This window comes from Sycon ciliatum, chromosome 1, assembly GCF_964019385.1.
Source record: "Sycon ciliatum chromosome 1, ocSycCili1.1, whole genome shotgun sequence".
In the NCBI taxonomy this organism is placed as follows: Eukaryota; Metazoa; Porifera; class Calcarea; order Leucosolenida; family Sycettidae; genus Sycon; species Sycon ciliatum.
Window position 1 is genome coordinate 76,206,347 of NC_088643.1, and position 27,112 is coordinate 76,233,458.

A 27,112-nucleotide genomic window follows, 5' to 3' on the forward strand; every position below is an offset into this window, starting at 1 on the left:
CTCTCTGTCCCTCTCTTTTCCCTCTGTCTGTCTCTGTCTTTGTCTGTCTTTGTCTGAGAATAGAGAAGAGAAGACTTGAGGAGAAGAGAGGAGAGGAGAGATCTGAAAAGAAGAGGAGGAATGGAGAGGAGAGAGAGAGAGAGAGTGCACGTGCGTGTGTGTGTGTTTGTGTGGTATGTGTGTGTGTGTGTGTGTGTGTGTGTGTGTTTAATGCTGTGCCTGAGCGGGATAGTCCAGGGTAGTGCTGAGCTATATCAGGAGACATGAATGAACCATACTTTTGGAGCAAACGTTAAGAGAGTCAATGCGGAATACTTGCAAGTTTAGGAGGCAGAGCTAGGACCAGTAGGAGTGCTGATATTTACTTGAAGTATGATACAGTCATAGCATCTCCTCCTCCTCCTCCTCCTCCGACTTTCGCTCGTTTCGGTGGCTAGATCCTTTGATCATTCTACTCGTACCCTGAAGGACCCATGAATAAATGCATAGGTCATGGCTTCTTCCTAGTTACTATGCACACATCGTACGCCCTCACACCAGCTTTTGCGATTCCAATCATAGACGCATACCCGGCCGGGGAGCCATGAATAAAGACACAAGTGACAATCACGGCATCCTGACATACAAGTACACCCACTGCACGGGCCCGTGTGCATCGTGAGCCCTCTCTGGCTCTCAGACTCACTGCCCACCATGCGTAATCCAATGTCCCATGATGTAGACTAATGATTGTAGTACTAGTACTCAGTAGTAGTGGTAGCCATGGAGCCCTACACATACCGTATGTGTAGGGCTCCATGGTGGTAGCCATGGATTTGCCCCCATTGTACCGCCCACAACTCAGCCATCAGTATCTTCTTGATACAATGATAGGCCGGGCGTTGTATCTCCGTGGTCTTAGCTAGATAACTGGCCACCATACTAGTCTTCACATGATCATGAACTGAAACATACACTGCTACTACTAGCACTACTACACACACAGCACAAGCGCTAGTACTAGTAGTAGTAGCAAAGCAGTCACATACACATTTACAAGAAATCACTGGCGGTTTTAACCCTGTACATGTAATTGTCCTTTTTTGAGCGGATCTCTACCTGTCTGCTGTACATTGTTTTTGCTCTGACCACGCATTATGCCCTTCCACAGATATGAAGGTACGTGCAAGAGCCATACTGACAGTACGTTTTGAGTATGACCAGATGACTTGAAAGGGAGTGGAGGGGGCTTGGCTGTTGACGCAGTGACTCGACTGGCGTCAGTGTGCTGCCAAAGTGTTGACTGTTGTGCATGTAGAGCCCTAGCCTAGCCCTAGGCCCTGGGGTCCAGTGGGGAGTGGGGTAGACCAGTGCACATGGTGATTGGTGTAGGCTGTAACCTCCGTGTCCCAGGCCAGGGTGTACATGGTGTACGTGTAGACTGTGTGGTGAACACAGCTATGTATGGTGTGACTATGCAGGACTATTGTTGTGTGTCCGCAGTCTGAGGATTTCTTTAGCTTTGCTATGTGCATGAAACGCAGCGCTACAACTATGACTTAGTGCATCTACCCACCCCCTCTCTCCCCTGCCGCTTCCCCTCTTCTTTCTCTTTCCCTCATACTTCCATTTATCTGGTGCGTCCAGAGCGTAACGACGGAGCACCTGGCCCCCACCACCATGGCTGCTGCATGTTCCCATTGCGGTGCACCACATGGCTTTCAGTAAAGAAAAAAAAGAAAAAAAGCCGGTTGTCTCTGTTCTCTTCTGCCTTTGTGGCAATGCTCTATCCTCGTGGTGTTGAACACTCTTACTTCTTAGGTAATCTGGGAACTCCTCGCTATTGTCATGACAATTGTATACATAGTCACGTGGCACAACCTGACAGGAGACATAAAGGATGATAGCCTCCCTGGTTTTGAGTCAGTGCATCAATGCAATTCCCAAAGCAATAGGCAGAGCGCTGTTGCTCTAGCCCTTACTCCTTAGCTGTTGTTTGTTTGTTGTGGTTCTGCTTCAGGACTACAGTACATCACGCCTACTCTGCTGATCCCTGGCCAACTCTCAACTGCAGTCTGCTACAGCTGTGACTCGTGTGAGCACGGTGCCAGTGCCAATGACAGCGTCTGTGCGAATCATTCGAATGACAGCTAGTAAAAGTTGGGCACGTGTGGACTCGATCCAACTGATCGCTGACTCCCTGATCCAACAACAAGTCACGCGGATCGCAGTGGAAGTAAGTTAGTTAGCTCTACCTACGGCCCTTATCTCTGCCGTAGCTGCAGTACACGGGCGACAATTCTGCAGAAGTCCTTACCTAAAAGACTGAAATACATGGTAAGTGCTGCGCTGCATGTCGCCTGAACCAGTTGTACTTGAAGCCTGATGTCAGTGATGAAGGCTGGAGAAAGCCCCATTACCACTGATGTTGTGATAACTTTACTTTACTGGCTTGGCCCAAGACAAGAGAAAACCTGGCAAGTACTTTCAGTGCCCGCCCAGTGCACAGACTACTCGGACACTCTGATCTGTGCAATTGATCCACGTGACACAGTCCGGGCCAAGATAATTGGCAAGAAGTCTGCAAGAACTCTGTGACCAGTTGATCCGAACACCGAATCCCGGCCCGTGCATACAGCCAGTGTGATCGACCGACCTCGTACTTCGTACATCCACCGTCTTGTTGTACACACGAAGATACTGCATTGACTGCACTGGGTAGGACGGTCGATAGACAGACATCGTTGCAAGTAGTGACGTGATGACACTCGAACAGCAGCATTGTCAGATCAGCGTGGAAAAGCATCGAGCCCAATCCAAGTCAGGTCAGATCTCCCTGTTTCCCCTTGTAGACAGTTTGTAGCTTGGATGCTAGAAAAGTAGATTGTTGGTTTAGCTCCCTCCACTGTTCTGTGCTTATCGGAAAGAGTGCCACAAGGGGTCTCTACCAGCAAGTAACAGTTCATCAGCCAGTCGTCGCCAACCCAATCAACCCGAACCCTCAGCCTCGTGTACGTCGTGCATCACACATTTGTTTTTAGCATTTTTTTAGAAAATTCCCCTTTTCATCAAAGAAAACTTACAATGGAGCCAGAAGTAGTGGTAACTGATGGTTCACCTAAGCAAGATGAGAACCCAGAAACGTTCGGCATGTGTGATACCTTGGCAAAGGGTGCCAGCACAGCCATCTCGATCAAGTCAAGTCGAAACAAACATGGTAAAGGAGGACGTAAAATACCGCAAATGGCTGTCTCCCCCATGCGAGACGAGTCTATGCAAATGGCTGCTCTGGCCACTGCCAACGCTAAGCGAACAAGGCGACCACGCAATGGGCCTAGGGACATCCGCGGAAACCCGAAGAAAGGTATGCCCGCCAGCCCTGGTTTGCCTTTCTGCAGGCATTTGGTTTATGAACATGTGTGCACATGTGTGTCATGCGTAGCACTTGTAGATCTACAACGTATATAATGTACTAGTACACAAAGTCACAATCAGTTCACATCCTCGAACTCTGGGTGTATTGCGAGTGTAAGAGCCTCTGTCCGAGAAGCATGCTAGTGTGTGTGTGTGTGTGTGTGTGTGTGTGTGTGTGTGTGTGTGTGTGCGTGCGCATGCGTTGTGTGTGTGCGCGCGCGTGCGTTGTGTGTGTGCGCGCGCGTGCGTTGTGTGTACGTTGTGCGTACGTTGTGAGTACGTTGTGCGTGCGTGCGTTATGTGCGTTTGTGCATATGTGTGCGTGTGCGCGCGCGTGCATCTGTGTGTATACGTGTGTACGTTTGGGTAGGACACCCGTGGTGGTGAGTGTATGTGGGTGTATGTGCATATTTGCATGTGTGTGTGTGAGTGAGTGCGTGCATGTGTGTGTGTGTGTGTGTGTGTGTGTGTGTGTGTGTGTGTGTGTGTGTGTGTGTGTGTGTGTGTGTGTGTGTCCCATATGGTGCAGTGGTATGTGCAGCGATTTCCAATCGATAGGTTGCGGGTTCGATTCCCGACGATTATGGTCACACACGTCTTTCTTCTCTTTCTCAGACTCTTCCTGACTTTTCTTTCATTCTCCTGGGTGGTTACCAACAGCCAGTGCATGCCAGAGTATGTGGTGTGATGTGTGAGCGGGAAAAAAAAAGAAAAAAAGACCAAAAATAGGGATTCACTGGCCAGAAAAAGTCACTTCAAATAGCTGTATGGTGTAGACCAGGCTGAATAGTGATGGTCAATTCTTCAGCCTTGCAAGCTGTTGAATGGTGCAATCCCAGCACAAGTTGCTATGGCTTCTGCCGTAGCATTGCTATCATCGCCTCAATGCTATCATCGCCTCCGGCGATGGGCGTCAAAGGTCAAGGTGTGTGTGTGTGTGTGTGTGTGTGTGTGTGTGTGTGTGTGTGTGTGTGTGTGTGTGTGTGTGTGCACGTATGGGTGCGTATTTTCATGTGTGGGTGGGTATGTGGGTGCATATGTCACTATGTGTGTAGGTGGGGCGCAAGTGTGTGTCTGTGTGTTTGTGTGTGTGTGTGTGTGTGTGTGTGTGTGTGTGTGTGTGTGTGTGTGTGTGTGTCCCATATGGTGCAGTGGTATGTGCAGCGATTTCCAATCGATAGGTTGCGGGTTCGATTCCCGACGATTATGGTCACACACGTCTTTCTTCTCTTTCTCAGACTCTTCCTGACTTTTCTTTCATTCTCCTGGGTGGTTACCAACAGCCAGTGTATGCCGGAGTATGTGGTGTGGTGTGTGTGTAGAAAAAGAAAAAAAAAGAAAAAAATGGAAAAATGAAAAATAGGGATTCACTGGCCAGAAAAAGTCACTTCAACAGCTGTGTGGTGGATACCGGGCTAAAAATAGTGGCGGTCAATTCATCAGCCTTGCAAGCTGTTGAATGGTGTAATCCCAGCACAAGTTGCTATGTCTAACATAGCTGTTCGCTATCATCGCTCCCGCGATGGGCATGTCTAAGGTCTAAGGTGTGTGTGTGCATTGGTGGTCGATTCACATGGCTTCGCCAGTTGTGTGGATTAGACAGTAACAGTTAAAAATTAAATATAATTTATCTGGCGCAAGTCTTGATCTGTCTCATTCAGATCTTGTTCGCTATCGTTGCTATAAGAGAAAATCTGTGGGTGCACATCCAGTGCATTTGCAGATTTGCGTGCTTCTCTTGCGACGGGCGTATACATGGTACATGGTGTGTGTGTGTGTGGTACATGGTGTATGTGTCACGTATAGTGCAGAGTTATTTAAAGTCGAGTTCCATCAAGAGGTTTGCGGGTTTCCAAAAAAGTTGGGATTCGCTGGCCAGGAAAACCACTCCAGAAAGCTGCGTGGTGTTGACCAGACTAAACTATTGGCAGTCAATCATTCTGCTTACCAAGCTGTTGGATGGTGTAATCCCAGCACAGGTTGCCATGGATCCTGGTGTCGCATCACTATCGTCGCCTCTGGCGAAAGGTGCCCAATGCGTGCGCGTGTGTGTGTGTGCGCAGTGCATGCGGTGTGGTGGGTGTGGATACCGCATAGTGATGTGTGTGTGTGTGGGGGGGGGGGGGTCGATGTGGTGTGGTGTGTGTATTTGCGTGGTTCACAGTGTGTGCACGTATGTCCATGCGCATGTGTGTGCTTTGTTGAATGTAGTTTTGTGTGGCAGGGCGCATGGGTGCACGTGCGTGTGTGTGCTGATGTTTGTGTGTGTGCTCGCTCGCTGGTGCCCGTGTGTTTGTGTACATGTGTGTGTGTGTGCTCGCTGGTGCCCGTGTGCGTGTGTCTGCTGGTGTTTGTGTTCGTATGTGCATTGTTTGTGTGTGTATGGTGCATTGTTTGTGTGTGTATGGTGCAGCGCTGTATGTGTGTTTGTGGGGGGGGGGGGGGGGGGGAGGTCCAGGGGCGTGTGTGTGCATGACTGTGTATTATGGTGTGTCGTCATACAGGGCGCGCTTATGTGCATGATGAGATTGTGTGTTTCCCATAGTGCTGGGTGTGTGTGTGTGTGGGGGGGGGGGGGGGGGGGTGGTAAATCAATGGAGTGAATGGTAGTGTGATAACACTAATACTAGTAATAGTAAGATGGTGCTGTAACTACAGTCTGCTCAACATGCTGTCCAATTATCCATGGTGTGATAAGACAGTGGCAGTGAGTGCAGCCACTGCAGGGTGCTTAATCCACTTGTATAGCTAGTGCCCCCTTGTGAAGCTAGTGCCCCCTTATGCAGCTAGTGCCTCCTTATAATTACATTGTCATTGTCACTTGAGTGCCTATCAGCTTGTTGCTGGGCAAGCTGCCATGCTGGCTGGGGATGTGTGGGGCCCAAGTCATACTCTCAGTCACATTGCTGGCATGTGTGTCTGTGTGTGTGTGGATGTATGTCCATGTATGTACAATGTATGTATGTGCATATGTGTGCAAATGTGCGTGTGTAGGTGCATTTGCCCCTGTCAACTCTGCAAGTGCAGCATTGAATGTACACCCACTGATTTCCACAGATGGCAAGCACACCAGACAATATCTGCATGACCACACGCATGCACACCACCACACTGTACATCCATTTCCGTCCATCAGGTCGTAGTGAACTATACTTGCCTGATGACTACGTGTACGTTTGTAAATGCGCGTGTTGTGTTTGTTTCCTGTGTGTACTGCAGAGGGAGGAGGTGGCAAGGGCACCTGGGGAAAGATAACGGATGTGCTGGACGGAAAGGCCGCTGCAGACAGCAAGGACCCAAACTACGACTCCAGCACTGAGGTAGGACAAACTGCAGTGAACATTTAAAATGTGTTGAACACCTGGCTATAGTGGTCGCGAGCCCAAGAACGCTATTTCCAAGGGGTTAACCTGGTGCGTTCCTTATTTTTCAGCAATCCAGCTGCGTTTTTATACGGCATTCTTAGAAATGCTTCATGAAGTAAATTGTACTCGATTACATGTATGCCAAAAGTGTGCCTGAAAAACCACAACACTGCCATTCTAGCATTTCAGGCTGGACGTTCTTCGGCGCGTGACTCTGCTGTATTTTTCTACTAGTATTTTATATGAAAGTGTCTACTGTATTCCCGAATGCTAGTACAGTGAGTATCGTTTATAAAGTGACCGGGTGTAACGATATACCGGCTATAATGATAGAACTCGCCAAAATCAAAATCAAATCACAAAAAATACAGCTAAAATATCACTATACACACTATTATCGGCTATACCGATATATCGCTTATTGTGATGGGCTTCAGGAAGCTAACCATATCAAATGCACAGGAAAATATCGTATATACTGATCAAGAGTGATGATCACAAAACAATTGTTCTTCAAATTTAGTTCATTTCTTCCAAAACTGATCCATTGTTGCATGGATGCATCTGGCAGCAGACGTGATTGAGAGAAAATTCTTCCCTGTATGCTTTTCATTCTTTTTCCAGCATGTACGCATCATTTCATGCACAGTCATGTGCCATGTGTCAGTCATACATGCAAATCGGCTATAGTGATGCACCGGATATAGTGATAAATTATCGAAAATCAAAGGGGCACGTTATATCCACTATTTACTGTACTAGTAGTAGGCACGAGAAGCGGTGGCGGGGCCAGGCTGCTCTGCGGACCTTCTTTGTGTCTGCGCAGACACAGCGCGCCATAATGTATTTGGATCATGAGGAGGGGGGAGGAAAAGGGACTGAATAATAGTGAGGTTCCGCACTGCGTAAAGTTGAGCAACTTTACGTTGTGATTTGCCAAGGGCAGCCACGCGATTTGAAAACTCTGTGTGGCGGAACACAGATCGGCATGCAGTTTACGTAAGACTTTCCGTAGATCGACTACGTTTTTTACTAACGTAATTCCGCTATGCGGAACCACTGTAATAGTGAGAAACGTGGACAATTGGTAGATGGTCGTGAGAGAAGCAGAATGGGAGATTTCATATAGTGAGGAGGGAGGGAAGACGCTAGTGAGGCGCTGGTCTATACCGTTTCATAGGGCGTCGGTGGCTGTTTGCCAGTTCAGGTGCAGCAGGTACGTGTTGCACTATTCCTTGAAGGACAGCAGCTGTCTGGGTTGCAGCCCTGCTGGTAGGATGGTTGCCGGTAGACTATTCCACAAGGGAATAATGCAGTCTGGGTAAGAAGACCCCCCACAGGTTGCTACTAGTGTGCGCGGGCAACGTTGGCTTTAGCTGAATCGGATGGCAGTGGGCAGTCTCTGTTGCTAGCCGAGTTGATCGACCATCCACTGGACAGGGGCTGGCTGGGGGTGATAGGATAGGCCTCAGGGGGTGTGTTGTTGGGAGATGGGACGGCTTGAAGGTGAACCACAGCGCAGCAACCAGTCAGCTGTGTCTCAGGCTGGGAAGCCAGGCTCCCGGGCCAATGATCTTCAGCGCCTTGTGTCGTATTCTGTCCAGCCTGGATGTGCATGAGCCCATCCACACCAGGCAGCAGTATTCAATCGTTGGCCGCACGAGGCCTTTGTAGACTGCCGTGCGGCCGCCAGAGTCCAACAGGGGCGCAACATGTTTCAGAAAGTGAAGGCGTTGGGCTGCATTTGAGGCCACAGCCCGAAGTTGTGCTGAGAAAGACAATTGTGAATCAAATGTCACACCCAGAAGTTTAATTTCCTTCTCTTCAGGGACCATTGCGCCATTGAAGATCACTGGTAAGAGCTCCGGGGAAGGCCTGCAGTGGTCAATGCGGAGGGCCTGACATATTCCACAAAGTCTCCTGGGTCATGGTTTTGTAAATTCTGTCTTCAGGTTTACTTTTGTGTATTGGTTGTGCTGCCCCATCCCGGGTCACGTGTCAAACTTTCCCGCCATCATCTTTAGCTCTCACTTTTCCGTACATACAAGCATCGAACGAATGGGCTCGATGGGGTAGGCATTTTCAGATTTATATCGCAACTTGGTTAAATCTGTAGGTCGACGGGAGAACTCTCAGCTGTCACCTCGAACAATTCCCAAAACGATAGGAAAAGCGGTTCTTGAGTTATAGTTCACTTTGTAAACTTGATCAAATTTTTTTTATTGAACAAGGCGGGGGTAAAGTGTTGAATCTCTAATACGGTACGTAAAGAAAAATCCATCGTTTGCCTAAGGAACGTTTCCTACTACTTTTTCTTCTCTCCTCTGTACTAGAGCAATTACGGACGGGTGTATGATGACAGGGACCGTTAAATGTTGTGGCGGCAAAATTTAAAAAAAAAACTGCAAGCTGAACTTGTTATACTTTCAACTCTTAAGCTGTGTTCAAAACTGGCGCGTGTACGCGTGACGCCACGCGTTTGTGCGTATTTTTGCTGGCTTTCGGGGCGTCATGCGTACGGAAACGCACCGAAATGGAAATTCCTACATGTTGGAATTTTCAGCGCGTATCAGCGTGCATGCCAGTCACTTTGACTGGCGGGGTCAAAACATTAGTACTCGAAGGTGTCGCACGCACTAAATACCACTCGGATTGCTTTTTTTGTGAAAGCCTGAGCGCGCGTTTGGGCACGCATGAACCGCAAGCGCACCGCGTCCACGCGCCAGTCGGGAACACAGCTTAACAGTACTGTAAAACATGTAAATTTAGGTGTACTAAAATTTCGGTGTCAGGGACCTGATGGGTTTCAGGTGTAACTTAAAATTAGGTAACCAGCATTCCCTTCACATACAGCACATACTATATATTACTATTGTGCCATTTAGGTGTAATCTAAATATAGGTGCCTGGTATTTCTACCGAAATCACTGAAAATAACCTGTTTTACAGTATGTGTCGTGATTTGACAGACAAAGAGATAACCAAAGCTTGTACACTCATACCTCGTTTATCCGGGCAGCCCGGGACCTTGCATTGCCCGTAACTTTGAAATGTCCGTAACTCCGAATCATATACATCTTGATGGGGAAAAGGCCATAATAAACATGGCATGTGACAGAACATGGCATGTGACGTCACTTTTTCTACACAAAGTGACAAAGGAGTAGTAATATTTCCACTGAAATTTGCCCCCAGGGTGCCCGGTAGACCGAAGTGCCCGTAACTTCGGGGTCCGGATAACCGAGGTATGAGTGTATTAGGCTTTGTTAAATATAAAGTTGTTTTCTCTACTTTCTTGTCCAGGATGAAATTGTTATTTCCGAGAGTTCTCCTGTGGTGGATGAGGCGGACGTGGCAAGCATTGTGCTGCCCCTCTTCAAGGTCAGTGGTGTTTGTTCAGGTCGTATGGTGCATGAATTTATGCTTTCGGCACTCTAGTAGTATTGTTAGTCTTGTGCAGTCGATGACCTTCGATTCAATATACAGATAATGCATTGCCACCCAGTAGAAACGTCGGGAATCACTCATTGCATCATAAAAAATGATGTCAACTTGAAGTTCTTCCTGGACAGTACGGTCTAGGTGTGTTATGCACCCTTGTTCTAGGCACTAGCACTTGTGTAATATGGCTGGGGATCTTGAGTAACACCACTGTTTGCTGCAAGAATTGATACGATTAGTGCCGCTTCATCATTCCTCGTCTAGACACACCGTTTTTAGCATCCTCTCTCCGTTTACTGCATCCTGTAATACTGTGCGACACTGTACTTGTCGCTTGTGATCTACAGGGTGTGCCAGCCCTATAGATCACAGTGGCTCATCCTTATGACATGTGCCAACCTGTTTAGGGGCAATGGAGAGTACACAAATGCAGCTTGTGTCTGTGATCTGAATGTGATGCCATCTAGTTTTCTAAAAGCAGGCTTTGTTCACATGTGTTCCCTTTTGTCGTGCAGGAGTACTGCTCGCATGGAAAGTCCGAGGACATACGCGACTCGCTTGAGCAGTACAACTTCTGTGGCGTGGAGCCCCAGATCATTATCTCTATCATCGAGTATGCTTTGGAGCACACGTCCTACATGCGCGAGCTGACATCCATCTTGATCTCGGATCTGTACGGTGTGACACTCTGCGTGGACGACTATGTTTCAGCGTTCACCAATCTCCTCGACAATCTGGAGGAGCTGTGTTTGGACACACCGGACTGTGCCGTGGCGCTGGGCAAGTTCATGGCGCGCTCCATCGCGGACGATTGTCTGCCACCGGCTTTCATCAAGTCGTTCGACATTGGCGAGCGTACCTGTGTCAAGTAAGTGTGTATGTACACGATTGCATCGGCATATCTGACCTGCAACGCGACCAAAGGGTGCGTGTGTGTGTGCGGTGTGTGGTGCTAGGGCTACGTAGCGCAAGGCGCTGTTTTATTCATGAGGTTAAATTTCCTGGCCGAGACTTTGCAATCCGATCGCGTGTTCCATGTCCAACATGCTCTGTGACACTGGCCTACATCAGAATCCACACAAGCCTCCGCGCTAGCCTCTGCACCGCTACTAGTCTCGAGGGGTCCAGCAGCTGTGTCCTGTGTTTAGTCGGTGTGCTCCTTGGACTGCTGATATGCTGCAGCCTGGCTGCGTACTTACTCCTCTCACGGTTATGGAAACATGCATGCATCATTGTTGCTTATTCTGCAACTTTACTTGTGTTGGTGGCGGTGTTGTGTTTGCTATCAGGGAGAGTATTGAGCATGCCAATCTTCTGCTGGGAATGTCGCACGGTCTGGTGCGACTTGACTCAGTGTGGGGGCCAGTCCTCGGTGGACTGCGGCCTGTCAAGACCCTGGAAAGGGATATGAATATCATTCTCCAGGAATACGTCTCCTCCGGCCAGCTGGATGAGTGTGCGCGCTGTCTGAAGGTAAGTTGTGCAGCAGCAGTTTATATGATGGCGTTTCGCTTTGTGGCTGCATCGTGATGGTGATGTTCTTTCTATCTATGTGCGTATTTAGTTCAAGGCTTGTCTTATTCTGTACGCAGCTATTCTATTGTGCAGAGCCTTGATCTATAACTTTGGTGCGCTGACGTGCTGTAGCACTCGTTAATTCGTACCACTGCTCTGCCTGTGTGTGTGTGTCTATGTGTGCGCGTCTGTGGGTGTATCTGTGTTTGTGTTGCGTGTGTGTGCATATTTGCATACATGTGTTCTTTGCTCTGCCTCTCTTCAGCAACTGAACGTCCCGCACTTCCATCACGAGTTTGTGTACCTAGCCGTCATGCTAGTCATGGAGGGTGATCAGCCGCAAGTGCACGAGAGCATTGCCAAGTGCTTGAAGTACCTGTGCGATCAGCAGTGCATCACCCAGGCACAACTGGAAAGGGTAAGACCACCTTTGTGCACTTCAATACAAGGCCAGCATCTCTTAGGTACATGGCTAGGCTACATTGTCACATTGACAGCATTGCTTAGGGTGTCGTGTTGTCACACATTCATAGAATATCTTGGATAGCGGTGAGATGCAGCAAAAATCTACGATGAACCACGTACATAAATGGGTGTTCCACGGTATGGGCCGCTCTGGGGATGTTCAGTCCCAATGCCCCTCCCCCTCCCTTAACCCTTTCCGGGTTTATGACGAGTATACTCGTCATGCAGACCCCATCGCATCTGGGTAATGACGAGTATACCGTAAAGTACCGTTGATCCGCCCCCTCTCTAATTCCCGCCCCCTGTCGATTTTCTCCTTGTGAAGCGACTTCGCCGTATACAACGAAATACGATGTTGAACCGACGCATGCACTGCTGTACACAATACTTGCCAATCCAGGATCAAAATGTGCACAATCCAGCACATTGAGTCTGATCCTCTACGTTGTTGTACATCGTACTGCACTTGACAGCCTTGATCTAATTCCCGCCCCCTGCCGAAAATCCAGCTGGGAAGCGACATGGCGTGGGGGCGGATCAACGGTACTTTACGGTACTCACGCTATACTTTTTGTACAGTCCATGTACCGTACGCACTGATAGATCACTGTACAAACAGCGATAACTCTGGAACGGATTATCGCATCGCGAAGATCTATAGCTCATTGGAACGGTCTTGGAAAGGGCTTTCCAGAGGTGTTTTCGGTGTGGCGATAGCTCAACAAATGATCGAGCGGCGATAAATTGAACGCGCGATTTCGATCTGAACGTTTTTCTTACTTTCTATCTGGCGATATTTTTGCGACTTTCAAGTCATTCAAGGGGATTTCCCAATGATGTGTGAAAGGCAGCATGACGTATGAGTACATCATTTGAATCGCTTGAATCTCACGAGCTCGATGCAGTTTGAATCGTAGCTCTTCGTTGAGTATAACCCCCAAACCGAAGGAAATAGTTGAGCGTGGTCTTGATGCCAAACTGGCGCACGGTAGGGACACTGTTGGCGATGCTAGAGGCGTCCTTGAGGTGCTGTATGCTCTGAAAGTACGTGGAAGATGACGAGCAGGAAAGCAGCTTTCCAGTAAGCCACAAGTTGTGAAAATCCGTTGAGAAACAAAAATGTTGTGACAATTTGTTTGTTGCTATCTCCACAATTGTACTGATGCACTGAATTTCAGTGCCCAGACGTAGTAAATGCACTGTGACCCTGAAAGGGTTAACCCTTTCAGTGCCAAGGGGGTCAGAAAATTCAAATTTTTCGGAGTTGAGCCGAACTCAAATGTTTCATAGCTCAGCTGTATATCCACGGATCTTTACAAACGATGGCTCTCTGGAAAGTTATCATGGCCAGGCAGACAGCTGTGAAGAGAAAATGCAGCGAAAATAGTCTTCCTCGCGAGGGCGCCTGAGCGAAGTCCGTTTTCTGCATTTTCGTAGCATCTGCACTTTCTCACGCGCGCGATCGCAGTGCAGTCAACTTTCAGCGCACAAAATTCGGACAAAGTTGGCCTGAAAGCCACTGAAATCTCGATGTTTTAAAACCCAATACGCATGGGTTGCCGCGAAAGAAATAGAGAAACCCGCGATGCGCATACGTTATGTTCTCGCTCCACATAAACTGGCATACACAGAGACATAGACAGCAATAGCGACAACACACAAAGTGAAGGGTAGTTGGCCGCAGCCAGATGTGAACCGGATAACGAGTGAGGTATGGAAGCAAGCAAGGACTGAGAACAGAGTGTCTCAGATAGAATAGGCGTTCCAGTGGATAGCAGAAATAGGCCATGATGCAGAACCACTTGGGACCGTCAGATTAATTTTCCTGGACCGAGCCAGCCGGGAAAAAACCCTCGCGCCGACGGACGCATTTGTGAGGGAAAAAACCGGGTGTATATCCCCAATGGCGATTAGTCATCATGTAGGTATGGCAAGCACATCACGGCAAACAGTGATAAAAAGCATTGATAATATGCACAGAAATAAAGGGTGGGAGGGCAGGGACACTGGTGAGACACAAAACTGACTAAAGAAGTCAGGAAAAGAAGCGACAACAAAGAACACACCAGATGCCATATTTGCAACTGAAAATATTTCGCGAGAAATCATTTCTCGCCTATCTTTTCTACGCGCGACAATTGTTTGTCCAAGCGCGCGCACTTCAGGCTTCGCCCTGGCGATATCTATCCCCACGGACACAAAGCGATGTGATGAGTCGATAGCCAAGGTCTTCCTGAACACGTAGAGTGGTCGTTTGTAACTTTCCTGTGTGTAGAAGTGGAGATACGAATTTATTTGTACACACATACTCATTTTGGGCGACTTAAGTCGCCCGTGGCACTGAGAGGGTTAATAGAATATCTTGGATAGCGGTGAGATGCAGCAAAAATCTACGATGAACCACGTACATAAATGGGTGTTCCACGGTATGGGCCGATCTGGGGATGTTCAGTTCCAATGCCCCTCCCCCCCCCCCCCCCCCTCCCTTAAGAGATGTCCAAGTGTACTCTTTAACCCTTTACCATCCAACCAAAATTCCCCAGCAGTCCCAAATGCAATAATTCCCACCTTATTCTGAGAATATCTTCGGTTCTAATCAACCAATTTTCACAATCTTGGGCATTCTGGAAAGCTCTCCACGAGCTGCGTACATTGAGCTCAAACAGGACACTACCGAGATCACATATCCAGCGCCAGGGAGCTGCGAATAGACCCCATCGCTGGATATACGAGGAAAGTGTCTCCTCGCCAGCCATTTCTCGCTCCTTCATCGTAAACATTCCAATTGTTTGCTTGAGTTTCTTTTCATGCTGCCCACGCGCTCAAAGCATGCCAAAGCGACTCAGCATGTCAGGAGAGGGGAAATTTCCCGCTCAAGGCCAGTCACTCGGAAAGAAATTCCGCCAAGAATCGATCGAGTTACGAATGTTTTAGTGTATGCATGTCCATCGATCTCTAGAGATCGATTCAAGTACGCACGGATGGTAAAGGGTTAACTTGCAAGCACATCAATAATAAAGTGACGCGTGTTTGACTTGTCAATTGAAAAGTCAAACGAGATGCCTCTGTTACTCTGCACTGTACAAGGAACACACATATCTCTCTTATCCGGGCGGTCCAGGACCGGGTACTGCCCAGAACTTTGAAATGTCCGTAACTCTGAATCGCGTACCTTTTGATAGAGAAGGGCCAGGAATCTAACTTATTACCTCACTATTTGCACGAAAATTAGCAAAATAATACTATTTCCACTAAAACTTGCCCACAGGATCCAGATAAGGGAGGTATGAGTATAGCTACTTTCAGTGTTTGTTGCAGTGGAAAGCTGTGTGAAAGAGCTACAGCATTCCCATGCAACGATATCGTAAAAAGAATGCACACGTGTCGGCAAGCCCTGTTTTATTATAACTTTGATCTATGATCAGAGTCATCAGGTTATGACACCATGGACTTCGTTTTCAGCAGAACGTTTACCCACCTCCAGCTGAGGGGTGTTCGTGTGATGCTCCACGATTCTTACTATAGTTCTGCAGAAGGCTCACTTGTAAATAGCGTGTTATTCCTGTGTTTATGCAGGGCTTTGTGCGCGTCTTCGAGAACGTTGAGGACATCCGTTTGGATGTACCGTTCGTCTACTCAGTGCTGTCCAGTTTTGGAGCACGTTGCCAGAGCAGCGGTGTCATCAGCAAGGACATCTATGACCAAATCCCGACTAGGTAAGGTTTGCACTCCTCTGTTCGACTAGGTATGGTTTGCACTCCTCTGTTCGACTAGGTACTAGGTATGGTTTGCATTCCACTATTGGGCATGAGCGCCCTATTTAGGCAGCTACTTGTACATGTACATGCCTTTTGAGTGGAAAGTTACAGCACACCTATTCCTTACACTTACAGTTTGTACTTGTGTGTTGCCTCTGTTGTTCTTGGCTGCCACACTGCTGATTTTTGTACGAGATTAGCCAGCCATGTTGCAGGTTTGTCCTCAGATCACTGACTATGTGTCCTGCAGACTGCTTTGTTTTTGGCTCGGGTTATTTTTTGTTTTTGTTTGTTTTTGCGATGGTTAATGTGATTTTGGTTTCTTCATGTGTGTGTGTGTGTGTGCTGTGTGTTTGTTGTGGTTTGTGTGACAGGAACCGCCAACGTTTCATCAGTGACAGCGAGGGTGACACCTACGTCGAGGAAGTTCCAGTCATGGCGAAGTAGGTAGCTGGTCCAGCTTGGAGTATCGGTGGCTGAAGGGCTGCTGAATTCGTATCCTGGAACCCAGACACCTACCAGTAGCTCTTGCCTTCCCTTGGTACAGATCACAGCGATTTGCCAATAGTCTCATTGGCAACTGAACCCGTGTTGTCTCTGCATCCTGCAAGTGGCGTTTCTACTCGGGGCTTAGTTTGCAACGATGTGTAGACTTCTGCTGAGTTGCGGGTGCAAGGTGTGCGCCGGTTGCATGTCTTCCATACTACTGTTGTGAGTAGTGTACCATCACCACTGTTTGTCCATATTATCCTTTCATTCGAGTTACGGTCATGAATCATGCAAATGTGTGTGTGTGTGTGGTGTGTGTGTGGTGTGTGTGTGCGTGCGTGCTCTCGAGAGGGAGATTGTGCATGCGTGTTGTTTTTGTCGTTGTTGTTGACTTGGGTTATACCATTGATGGTAGTGCGTGTTCGTTTCTAGCCTTGATGATTGTGATTCATCTCTCTGTTGTTGTTCTCCCTTTACTGTGCCAAAGAACCAGTGTTTCTTTGTTCATTGTTCCTTTGTTGTTTTGATTGTTTCGTCGAGACCAAAGTTGCACTCACGAGCCAGAGTACCTCCTTTCTATCCTCTTTTAGCTGTGCTGTGTGCGTGCGGCCAGGCCGTTAATTAGGAACTGGCACTTCTTTACTTTGTGAACTCTTCTCTTTTTTTTTTATAAAGCTTTGCTTCTGTCCTTGCTACTAGCTCCCTCCTGGGGTGCATATGATGGCAGGTCGTGTGACTCATAACGCGCTTCTCTGCGGTGCTCTTTTAGGCTGGGTCTGATGTAGGAGATCCGCTCCACTTTCTTCTTTCGTTGTCCCTTCTAATTAATTTCTTCTCCTTACTCCACATACTATACTTACCATATTGCACTAGTGATAGTACTGTGCATTTTTCCCAGGAGGTGCTATGTCCGCCACAATACCACCATACCTTGATACTGTATATGCAAGACCCTTTCTTATCGCCTACGAGTTACTTTTCAACGTGCAGTTTTATTCAATGCATTTGAGCTCATTTCTGTCAACTCCACTTGTTTAGCTCAGAAGTCTTTCTTCCTCTCCTAGCTTGTTCAACACTTGCTGGCATAGCAACCACATTCTGTGGTGGTGGTGTGTGTGTGTGTGTGCTTGTGTGTGTGTGTGTTATGTGTGTGAGTGTGTGTGTGTGTGTGTGTGTAAATTGCTATGTCTAACACAGCTGTTCCCTATCATCGCTTCCACGATGGGCAGGTCTGAGGTGTGTGTGTGTGTGTGTGTGTGTGTGTGTGCATGGTGCGTGTGTATGTACATGGTGTGTGTGTGTGTGTGACTGTGTGTGTGTGTGTGTGGTGTTTGTACACACGCATGCATGTTTCCTGGGCTTGCTGGCTGGTTGGTTTTATTTTACTCACACAGGATGACGACCCAATGATAAAATTAAGATAATTGGGGATTCATTGGATATGTGCCGTGACCAAGAGTAACTCCTCCCTACAACAAGGCTACATGTATTGTAGAGGCATAATATCACAAAGCCACTGTCCAGGCCTTGCACAACGCTCTGGCATCCACGTCCTTTGACTTTTGTACAGCAAGCCATCCGATCGTGAGTCCAAGGGCCAGCCCTCACATTTCACTCCTTAGATCTTGCCTATTCTTGGTAGTACCGGACCAGTACATCATACCGGTAGTTTTTGTTTACACGATCAATGCATTTGTGCACGCGACTGGCGACAGTCGTGGCCCCATCCTTGATCAGGTGATCCAACCACAGGAATTTATCACGTACCCTAGGCAACTGTCGACGACTCATAGAACTACAAGTCAAGACAGACAAAAGGCAGCCTTCTCTGAAGTAATGACCATGTGGCTTTTTTTAGTCTACCACTAATCTGTACTAGCGTACCACTGCCGGTGCCACTCTAGCCACTACTCTTCTAGTGTCTATCAGGTGATCCAACCACAGGAATTTATCATGTATCCAAGGCAACGACCATTGTGCTAGTCTGTGATGACGCAGTAATCTCAGTATCCTAGCCAATACTACAAGTATGTGTTCGGCGCGCACATGATATTTTGATACCCGTCTAGTAGTAGATGTACTCTGTGGTGCTTTGACTTTGACGGTCTCGGCGAGAGAAGAAGAAGGCTCCGAGATCACCGATTCATTCGGAGAGCGGCGAAAAAAGGAGGAGACAATTTACCGAGGAGGCAAAAGGACCAATTCGCCATTTGCCACGCTGCATTCACTGTTGAGTGTTGTAGCGTCGTGTCAAGTGATTCGTGTTCTCCTTTCCTTCACCAACAAGCGGAGCCTTGCAATGCATCGTCAACCCAGCTTACAATGTAATGGTTGACGATCGCTGTGTTCAATAGGTAGACGCCACGGCATGGGTTGTGGCAAGCCATGGCTTACATCTGACGATGGTGATGATGGTGCTGGGTGAGTAGCTTCCGTCGCCCTATTCCCGGCAGGATGTCCTCGGTTAGACGTACCGCTGGCCGACCTGCGTCTCGCGCTGCCCTGGAACGACGTAGAACAGTGGAAGATGGCATTGCTTCCATCTCTGGTCTGAGGCCCACCGATGCATCCACTACTAGGCAGCCCCTCGGCCCAGTGCGGCAAAGGTCCGGATCCCTGGGTAGCGGCCGCCTGGAGCGACCTGGCAGTGCACTCTCGATGACCTCCGTGACCTCACAGGACCTACGCTCGCCTACCCCTGGCCCCAGCGCCCCGTCCGTCCGAAGCAGCAGTCGCAGCTCGGGAAATACTGCTAAGTCCTTCAAAACTAATTTCTGTGTCACTGTGCGGGTCAGGCCTGCTCTGCACCGAGAACTACAGTCCAAAGGAGTTGCTAAATGTGTTGAAGTCGTCGACGAAAACAATGCTCTTGTCATTCGGAAGCCCAAGGAGCGAGGCGCAGGCGCTGCTCCGGCACTCCTGGATGTGGATGACTTTGGCGAGCGATTGAGTGCCGCACCTGACCAGTTGAACGATGTGCATAGCTTTACTTATGACCGTATCTATGGGATGAGGTAAGATCTAGGTAACCTGTTCTGTGTTCGTCAACTGAATACACGCATAATTACCGTATTATCTCTAATATAAGCACGGTCCTTTATTTTTTCAATGTACCTCCGCCCCGTGCTATTAAAGGGGAAGTTAAGGCAAAAATTAAAATTTCACCAGTTGTAGTCTTCGGGGTGCTGAGTCGAATGGTCTTGGTCCGAGAAAGCTGAGACGCTCCCTTCCTACTTGAATCCCAATCGAACTCGCGCACTTCCACCGAAACTGGGTGACTGCGCCCTACTAGATGGGGATTTGTATGCAAAATCTCACTAAAAGCGCCATTTCGTTCTTATAAAAGCACGGATGACCGCGATTGGCCCATATGTTGTAGTCTTTTGGACGCTGAGTCGACTGGTTTTGGTCCGAAAAGGCTGCGATGCAGCGTTCCTCCTTTATTCCCAATCGAACATGGTTGAACAAGTGGTCACGTGCTCCTGGGTGCCCAAATCACCTGGTCACCACGCCAGCAGGTGACAACTTTCACACCAAGGTTATTTATTTATTTATTTATTTATTTATTTCTGCACCTCGTGGCATGTCAAGACAGCCAATTGAATTGAGGAGAGGGTGAGACCAACCACGGAAGAAGAGAAAAAAAGAAAATTAAGAGCACGTACACAAAGTGGGAAGGGATTAGCAACTTACAAAGCAATGGGATGCTCAGCGAGCTATGCAGCAGAAGTGGTGACTGTGACTTTGTTTACTGGGAGATACTGAAGTGCTGTCTGACGAGGGTACGGAATTTGGGCATATCTGGAGCTTGTCTAACACTGGGAGGCAGTTGGAGCCACGTGGAGTAGGAGGAAAAGAAAGGGGAATTTACGAATAGGGTAGACCTAGCTAGGGGGAGACGAACGCAGCTTCGGGTGGTGCCACCTGAATTGAACCAATTAAGGGACTGTAAATGAGCAGGGTGCTGGTCAAGGAAAATTGAATGCGCCAGGGTGCACTTGGAAGCATCAAGGTAATGTTGCAGAGTGGTAGTGGATGCAGCAGCATACAAGTCTAGATTTGAGGTATAACGATCAGTACGGAATATGATTCGCAGTATACGGCGATGGAGAACTTCTAATTTACCTATGTGGGTTTTGTTAATGGTGGACCAGGCAGGGAAGCCGTACGTGAAGAGGGGAAGAATGTATGATTTATAAAAATTAATCCGGCAATTTTTGGGCAAATGGGACAAGTGACTTGACATTATGCCGACAGATCGGCATACTTTGGACGACACATGATCAGCATGGTGAGACCAGGAGAGGGCGGAATCTATGACAATGCCAAGGTGTTTATGGTGGGGCGCTACAGAGATAGGGTGACCGGGATCATCGGGAAAGTGGAAGATGGGCACTGGATCTGTGGGAGGGGGAAACAGGAGGAGCTCGGTTTTGGTCACATTTGGCTTAAGGTACCAAGTGCTCATCCAGTGAACAATGTCGTTGATACAGGTCTGAACTTTGGGGTACAGGGTGGCGTGAGATGGGGAGGAAGCAAGGACAGTGGTATCATCTGCAAACAAAGAAATATTGGGAATTGAATAGGGGAGGTCATTAACGTATGTGAGGAAGAGCAGGGGACCTAAAATGGAGCCCTGGGGCACTCCGGATGTCACAGACTCGGGGTCAGATAAGGTTCCATTTACTGTGACGCACTGACTTCGGTCCAAGAGGTAGCTAGTTATCCAGGCGAGTAGGGAGCCGGAGACACCATGGGCACGAAGTTTGGCGATCAGGCCCTTGTGCCACACGGTGTCGAAGGCCTTGGAGAGGTCGAAGAAACAGATGCAGGAGACCTTCCGCTGGTCTTTTAGGGAGCAGAGGTCTTGGATTATGCGGGATAATTGCAGGGATGTGTTGTCCTTACGACGGAAGCCAGATTGTGCGGGGTGAAGAAGAGGGGAGATATGGTCGTACAAGCGGTCGTACACTATTCTCTCTAGCAGTTTGGAGACGCAGGACAGGAGGGAGATTGGTCGGTAATTAGACGGGTTGTTCTTGTCGCCTTTATTTTTGTACACTGGAATGACAGTGGCTGACTTCCATCGTGACGGGAATGTGCCGGAGGAGAGGGAAAGGTTAAAAAGAATGAAGAGTGGGCGGGCAATTGAGTAGCTCAGTTTCCTGAGGATCTCATTGGTGATCCTATCAGCTCCGGGGGATTTGTTCAGAGGCAGTCTTGCAATATACTTGTGAACAGTCGATGAGGTGATGATCAGGGAGTGCAATGTAGTTGCTGGTGGAGGTAGAGAGGAAATAGTGGGAATAGGAGCATCGGGGTCAACCTGTAAGCCAGCACTAACGAAGTGGCGGTTCAATAAGTTACCAATGGATGCCGGAGAGGTGCTTGTTCGACCATTGGGGCCCACCATCTTCGAAGGTATAACCCGGGCGCTGGTAGTATTTCGCAGTTGACGAATGAGTACAGGGAGGGATGGGAGGCGAGGGTTTGTGGGAGATATCGTGGCACGGAGGTTGCGGATGTAGCAGCGATGGCAGGATCTGGAAAGGCATTTTACATAGTTACGTTGGTGTTTGTATTTGTTGAAATTTGTAGGGGATGGGTATTTCCGGTAGATGCTGTAGAGATCGCTCTTGACTTTAATAGCTGCTTTCAGTGATGGAGTCATCCAGGGGCAGGGTTTGTGGCGTGATTTCCGACGAGGAGGTGAGGATCTTCCTATATATAGGTCCAAGGCACCTTCAAGGATGTCAGTGAATGCGGAGACAGCCGTGTCGATGCAGTGGGAGGCAAGGACCTGAGACCAGGGTACAGCTGCGAGAAAAACATTCATGGCATTCCACATGTTATCCGTGGCACTCAGGACATTGTATTTTTGTGTAGATGGTGGGCTACGGCAGGTGCTGGCTGCTGTGGGGGAAGACTTTGAGGAGGAGAACTCAGCCAGCAGGACGGCATGGTCTGATGCGCCAAGAGGAGCCAGGTGTTGAATGTGGTTGAGTTGGTTAGGGATGTTGCTCGCGATAAGGTCTAGACAGCTGCCAAGTCCATTCGAGCGGAGGTGGGTGGGAAAGGTTACCGATTGGGTCAAATTATAGCATGAGAAGAGGTTGTCAAGACTCAGACCCTGTGCATCCGTTTGGTCAGTTGAGCACCAGCCGGAATACCTACAGTTGAAGTCGCCTGATATCACAAGGGCTTCGGGCTTCCTTTGTGTTGATTGCAGGGCTATTTGGAGGCGGTCGAGAAAAGTCGAGAAGTCATCCGTCGACGGGGAAGGAGCACGGTAGATACAGGCTACTGTTAGGTGGGTTGTTGGCAGGTCAGAAGGTGAGACAAGCTTATGTTCAGCGAGTGTAAGCCGAAGTGCTAGCGCTTCCAAGCCCGGTTGCTGAAAATCCGGTAGCTGATCAATGGAAGTGCACAGACCTTCACGAACTAAGACTAGAACTCCTCCATACCCCCTGTGTGGGTCACGGTTCTGTCTATTTTCTAAAACAGGTCGGTCTCGACGGAAGCATTCATAGTGTGGCACGTGGAAAGCTTGTGTGGGAGTTAGCCAGGTCTCTGTGATGCATACTACGCTGGGTGTGTGATCTTCACAGATTTGAATGAGTTCGCCAGACTTGTTTGCTATGGAGCGAGCATTAAGGACACAGATTGTAAGTCGGTGAGTAGCAGCATGTACAGAATGGGGGAAGAAAGGTGGGGCAAGAGCGTTGAGAGGCGCAGGGGTTGAAGTGGAAGAGGAGGGATAAAGGTTACGCATTGGAAGCTGGCTTCGTCACTTTGGGGCTGTCCGCAAAACGCCACTTGCGTACTGAGTGGCTGATGGCTTCGGGCCAGAAGGCTCTGTCTAGTACACGCTCTTCATGTTCTGCAGCCACAGTGACTCTGGCATACGATGTGCCAAGGTATTTGGACTCCATGACGGAGCAATTTAATACCTCCACGTCCCTCGCTTCGCACCAGTCTCTGATGGAGTGAGCGTTGCAACCGCTGTTGATGCTTCCAACGTAGAGCACAAGTTTGTTGATGGGCACCACCCCTGTCAGGACGCACGGATCAGCAGGTTCCGTGTTAGGTGATTCCTTCACGTACCGAGAGGTTATAGTAGCCCGCAGAGCTTTGGATACGCTGTCCGTGAATTTGTCCTGCCGTCCTTTTCGTCTATGGTTCACCGCTTTCCACGTGTTCTGTGTTGGCTCTGTACTACATATGCCAGTGACCCCTGCTTCACAGCATTGTGTGTCGGCTGCGTGGACTGTACAACTACAAGTATCACTGGTGCATGCAGCACACATTGGGCTTTGTTGGGCAGGCTGGGTCTGGGTACTACTTGGACTTGTACCTTGTGGTGTTGCAGCATGCTGGGTGCGTACGGTATTACTGTAGGACTTCGCAGCTGGAGGTCCCATGGCCACGTTTTGTTGGGATGTGTACGTGGGTACGGTGTGTGGTAAGGGGTCAGGGAAGGAACACTTCTGTTGACGAAGCTCTACTACTTCACGCCTCAGCTCTTGGATTTCCAATTTCAGGGCCAACATTGTGCTGTCTCTATCTTCCCTCGACATAACAATCTCCTTGGACAAGGTTGAAACACATGATACAAGGCTAGACAATTGTTCCAACGTACCGTTTGGACTTGCTGGCTGCGGCAGCACTCCCACGCCCATCTTCCGGAGTTCTTTGACGAGTTCCGGGCGAGAAAGGCTTGATGGTTGGTCTACTGATTTCCGCTCGCCCAGGTCAATTAGGTCCTTGAATCCCACCAGGGCTAGGTCTAGATTCTCATCAAGTGACATCGTAAGGTACACAAAGGTTTGGTCACTGCTTAAGGGATGCTGTAGGAGTGCCGCTGAGGCTGATCCTCAGAGCACGAAAACCGCCAACCGTCCCCAAAAACTTCAAATTTTGATATCATGTAGAAAAATCGTGCATTCCCGCTGACGTACTCGCATTCAACTCGAGTGACAGGACTGCACCCAAAAATGGTCAAACAGGCTAGTAAGTTGTACCCTGCACTGGCTGCAGGCACGGTGACCAGGTGACTGGCGTACGCAGGAGCACGTGACCGCTTGTTCAACCATGTTCGATTGGGAATAAAGGAGGAACGCTGCATCGCAGCCTTTTCGGACCAAAACCAGTCGACTCAGCGTCCAAAAGACTACAACATATGGGCCAATCACGATCATCCGTGCTTTTATAAGAACGAAATGGCGCTTTTAGTGAGATTTTGCATACAAATCCCCATCTAGTAGGGCGCAGTCACCCAGTTTCGGTGGAAGTGCGCGAGTTCGATTGGGATTCAAGTAGGAAGGGAGCGTCTCAGCTTCCTCGGACCACGACCATTCGACTCAGCACCCCGAAGACTACAACTGGTGAAATTTTAATTTTTGCCTTAACTTCCCCTTTAATGGAGACGTTCCTTTATTGGAGACTGTTCCATTATTATTTCAACCTCATTTCAGAAGCATGTTGCCATGCCAAATCCATGGATGACACACACATTTCAGGGTTTTTTCGCCGGTACAGATAATGAATTTACACAGTGTCCTTATAATGGAGACTGGGCACTTTATTTTTTGAATGCCGCCCCAAGGTGTTCTATTATTGGAGACGTGCTATTATTGGAGACTGTGCTTATATTAGAGATAATACGGTATAAGTAAGCCTTGCTTGATAGTTTACCAGCAGGACCGGCGCGAGCAAGTTTTGATTGGTCTGGCCATACCATAGCCTTTCATACTTTGTATAATTATGATAGTTAGTTAGTTAGGCCATGTAAAATAATTATATTGATTGTTTATCGTCAGATTTTCCCGAGAAATCGGGGCGGACGTGAGGTTTTTAATTTTATTTTTTATTATGCATTTATCATGTTTATGGCTGTAGGGCAGGTGTTCGCAACCCCAGAGGATAATGGAAAGGCGCAATGGAAAGTGGAACAACCAACGTTACGTAGAAAAAACGAAGAAAATCAGGCAGCTTATGATCAGTTTCACTTTTCAAGCCCATGGCAACCAAGTTATGGTTCAGTCTGTGGACTTGAGTCTTGACCTTCGAAAATCTACGGCCATGCTGATTAGAGGCTGTAGACCGCAGTACATACAGTACATTTACCAGTACTAAAAGATAAAATAATTCGGCGGAGAGGGTGAAAATTTGGGGCGGGCGCGGACGATAAACAATCAATTTTTTTTACTTGGCCTTATGGTGGTACACATGCCCTCCTCAGCAGGAAACGTGCATTGGTCACAAAGCTGGTCCGGCAATCAACCGGACTGGTTACGCAGGGCCTGACCAGGTCCTGCCATCATCATCAATTTAGGAGCCGGCGTCTGAAGCCGGCGTCGGAAGGTATTTTAGGATGGAACGGTCATCCACCTGACGTACAATTTACTCTTGGGGTTGGGGTGGCTCCTCTGAAAATTTTGGAAATTTAGAGCCCAAATCAGTGCATTTCCTAATTTTCATTGATTCCTGGGGCAAAGAGTGGTACGGCCAATACCGTAGTAACCTAGCGTGTCCGACGCCCCTGAATCATCACATCGTTTTCACTGAGCAGCAGCATGGACAGCCAGTATACAGTAACACTGACCTAGTGTTCTTACTGTTCTGCTGTCACAGTTCTACCCAGGAGGAAGTATACGCAGACTGTGCCCGAGACATAGTACACTCTGTACTGAAAGGCTACAACGGCAGTATCATCGCGTACGGACAAACCAGCACGGGCAAGACTCACACGATCGAAGGCGGCCAAGATGCCGAGAAACGTGGGATCATACCGAGATGCTGTGCTGAGATCTTCAACTGTATCCTCCGCTCACCTGCCACAATAGCAATGTTGTCTGCTTTAAACAATATAATACATGTATAATTGACATAAGTAGGTATACCCAGGTTTCAACAGTGCTCAACACCACAAGGGCGGAGCGTAACCACAAAGGTCAAAAAGAATGGTTCCACCAAATATATATATACAGTCAAACCTCGTTAGGACGAACTTCAAGGGACTGAACAAATTTGTTTGTCTTATCCGGAGTTCTTCTTATCCAGATCTGACAAAAAATCGATATACATATCAGATGGATTGTATTTAGGTGAAGGTGCATGCTGTGGTACATGGGAAGCATGTTATTCTTAGCATAAGCCAGAAACAGGAAAGTACAATGACAAAGTGCAATGAATCACGACTGTGTCGAAAGTTCGTACAACGCACTGATTGATTTGTTCAAAACACGCTTGAAAACAATTTGCACTGTACGTACAATATGACCTCGACTATTGCAAAAAAAGAAGAAGAAAAAAGGCAGCCAGCGTACGCGCACGCTCGTGGACCGAAAGTTCGTACTACATGTACATGACCACACTGACTTTGTTCAAATCACACTTGAAAATAGTTCGTCTTCGCGAAAGTTCGTTGTACAGAAGTTCGTCATAAACGAATAATTTTGACTTGAATTGATGCTTGGCCAACCATAGGATTGGCCTTAGTTCGTTCTAATAGAAAGTTCGCCTTATCAGTGTTCGTCCTAACGAGGTTTGACTGTACATACGTTGTAACGCTGCGTTTCATGCACGTAGCTAAATGCTAAGGCAATCATCACACAACTAATGCTTTCGTCGCGGGATAGCTCGTTCTTATTGTGGGGGATACGCATGGGCATGCAGAGGAGGCGT

The 27,112-nt window shown here is 48.2% G+C and overlaps 2 protein-coding genes across 3 annotated transcripts in view; both read left to right on the plus strand.

The window, feature by feature from the left end:
- The first annotated feature begins 2,235 nt into the window (after positions 1-2,235).
- Positions 2,236-17,489, plus strand: LOC135805517 (programmed cell death protein 4-like). Of its 2 annotated transcripts, none has more exons than XM_065319561.1 (8): positions 2,236-2,804; positions 6,613-6,713; positions 10,062-10,139; positions 10,715-11,067; positions 11,489-11,672; positions 11,980-12,132; positions 15,756-15,895; positions 16,312-17,489. In XM_065319561.1, the coding sequence occupies exons 1-8, from the start codon at positions 2,741-2,743 to the stop codon at positions 16,382-16,384; spliced, it is 1,146 nt and encodes a 381-aa protein (XP_065175633.1). In that variant the 5' UTR covers positions 2,236-2,740; the 3' UTR covers positions 16,385-17,489. The 2 variants fall into 2 exon arrangements, with proteins under 2 accessions (XP_065175633.1, XP_065175632.1); XM_065319560.1 differs by having other exon boundaries at positions 2,237-3,343.
- Positions 17,490-18,522: 1,033 nt separating this feature from the next.
- LOC135805519 (uncharacterized) overlaps positions 18,523-27,112 on the plus strand; it is a 32,197-nt gene continuing 23,607 nt past the window's right edge. The window contains exons 1-2 of the mRNA XM_065319562.1: positions 18,523-19,440; positions 26,060-26,244. Coding sequence (XP_065175634.1) covers positions 18,881-19,440; positions 26,060-26,244 — 745 coding nt within the window. The 5' untranslated portion in view covers positions 18,523-18,880. The remainder of the gene's footprint in view (positions 19,441-26,059; positions 26,245-27,112) is intronic.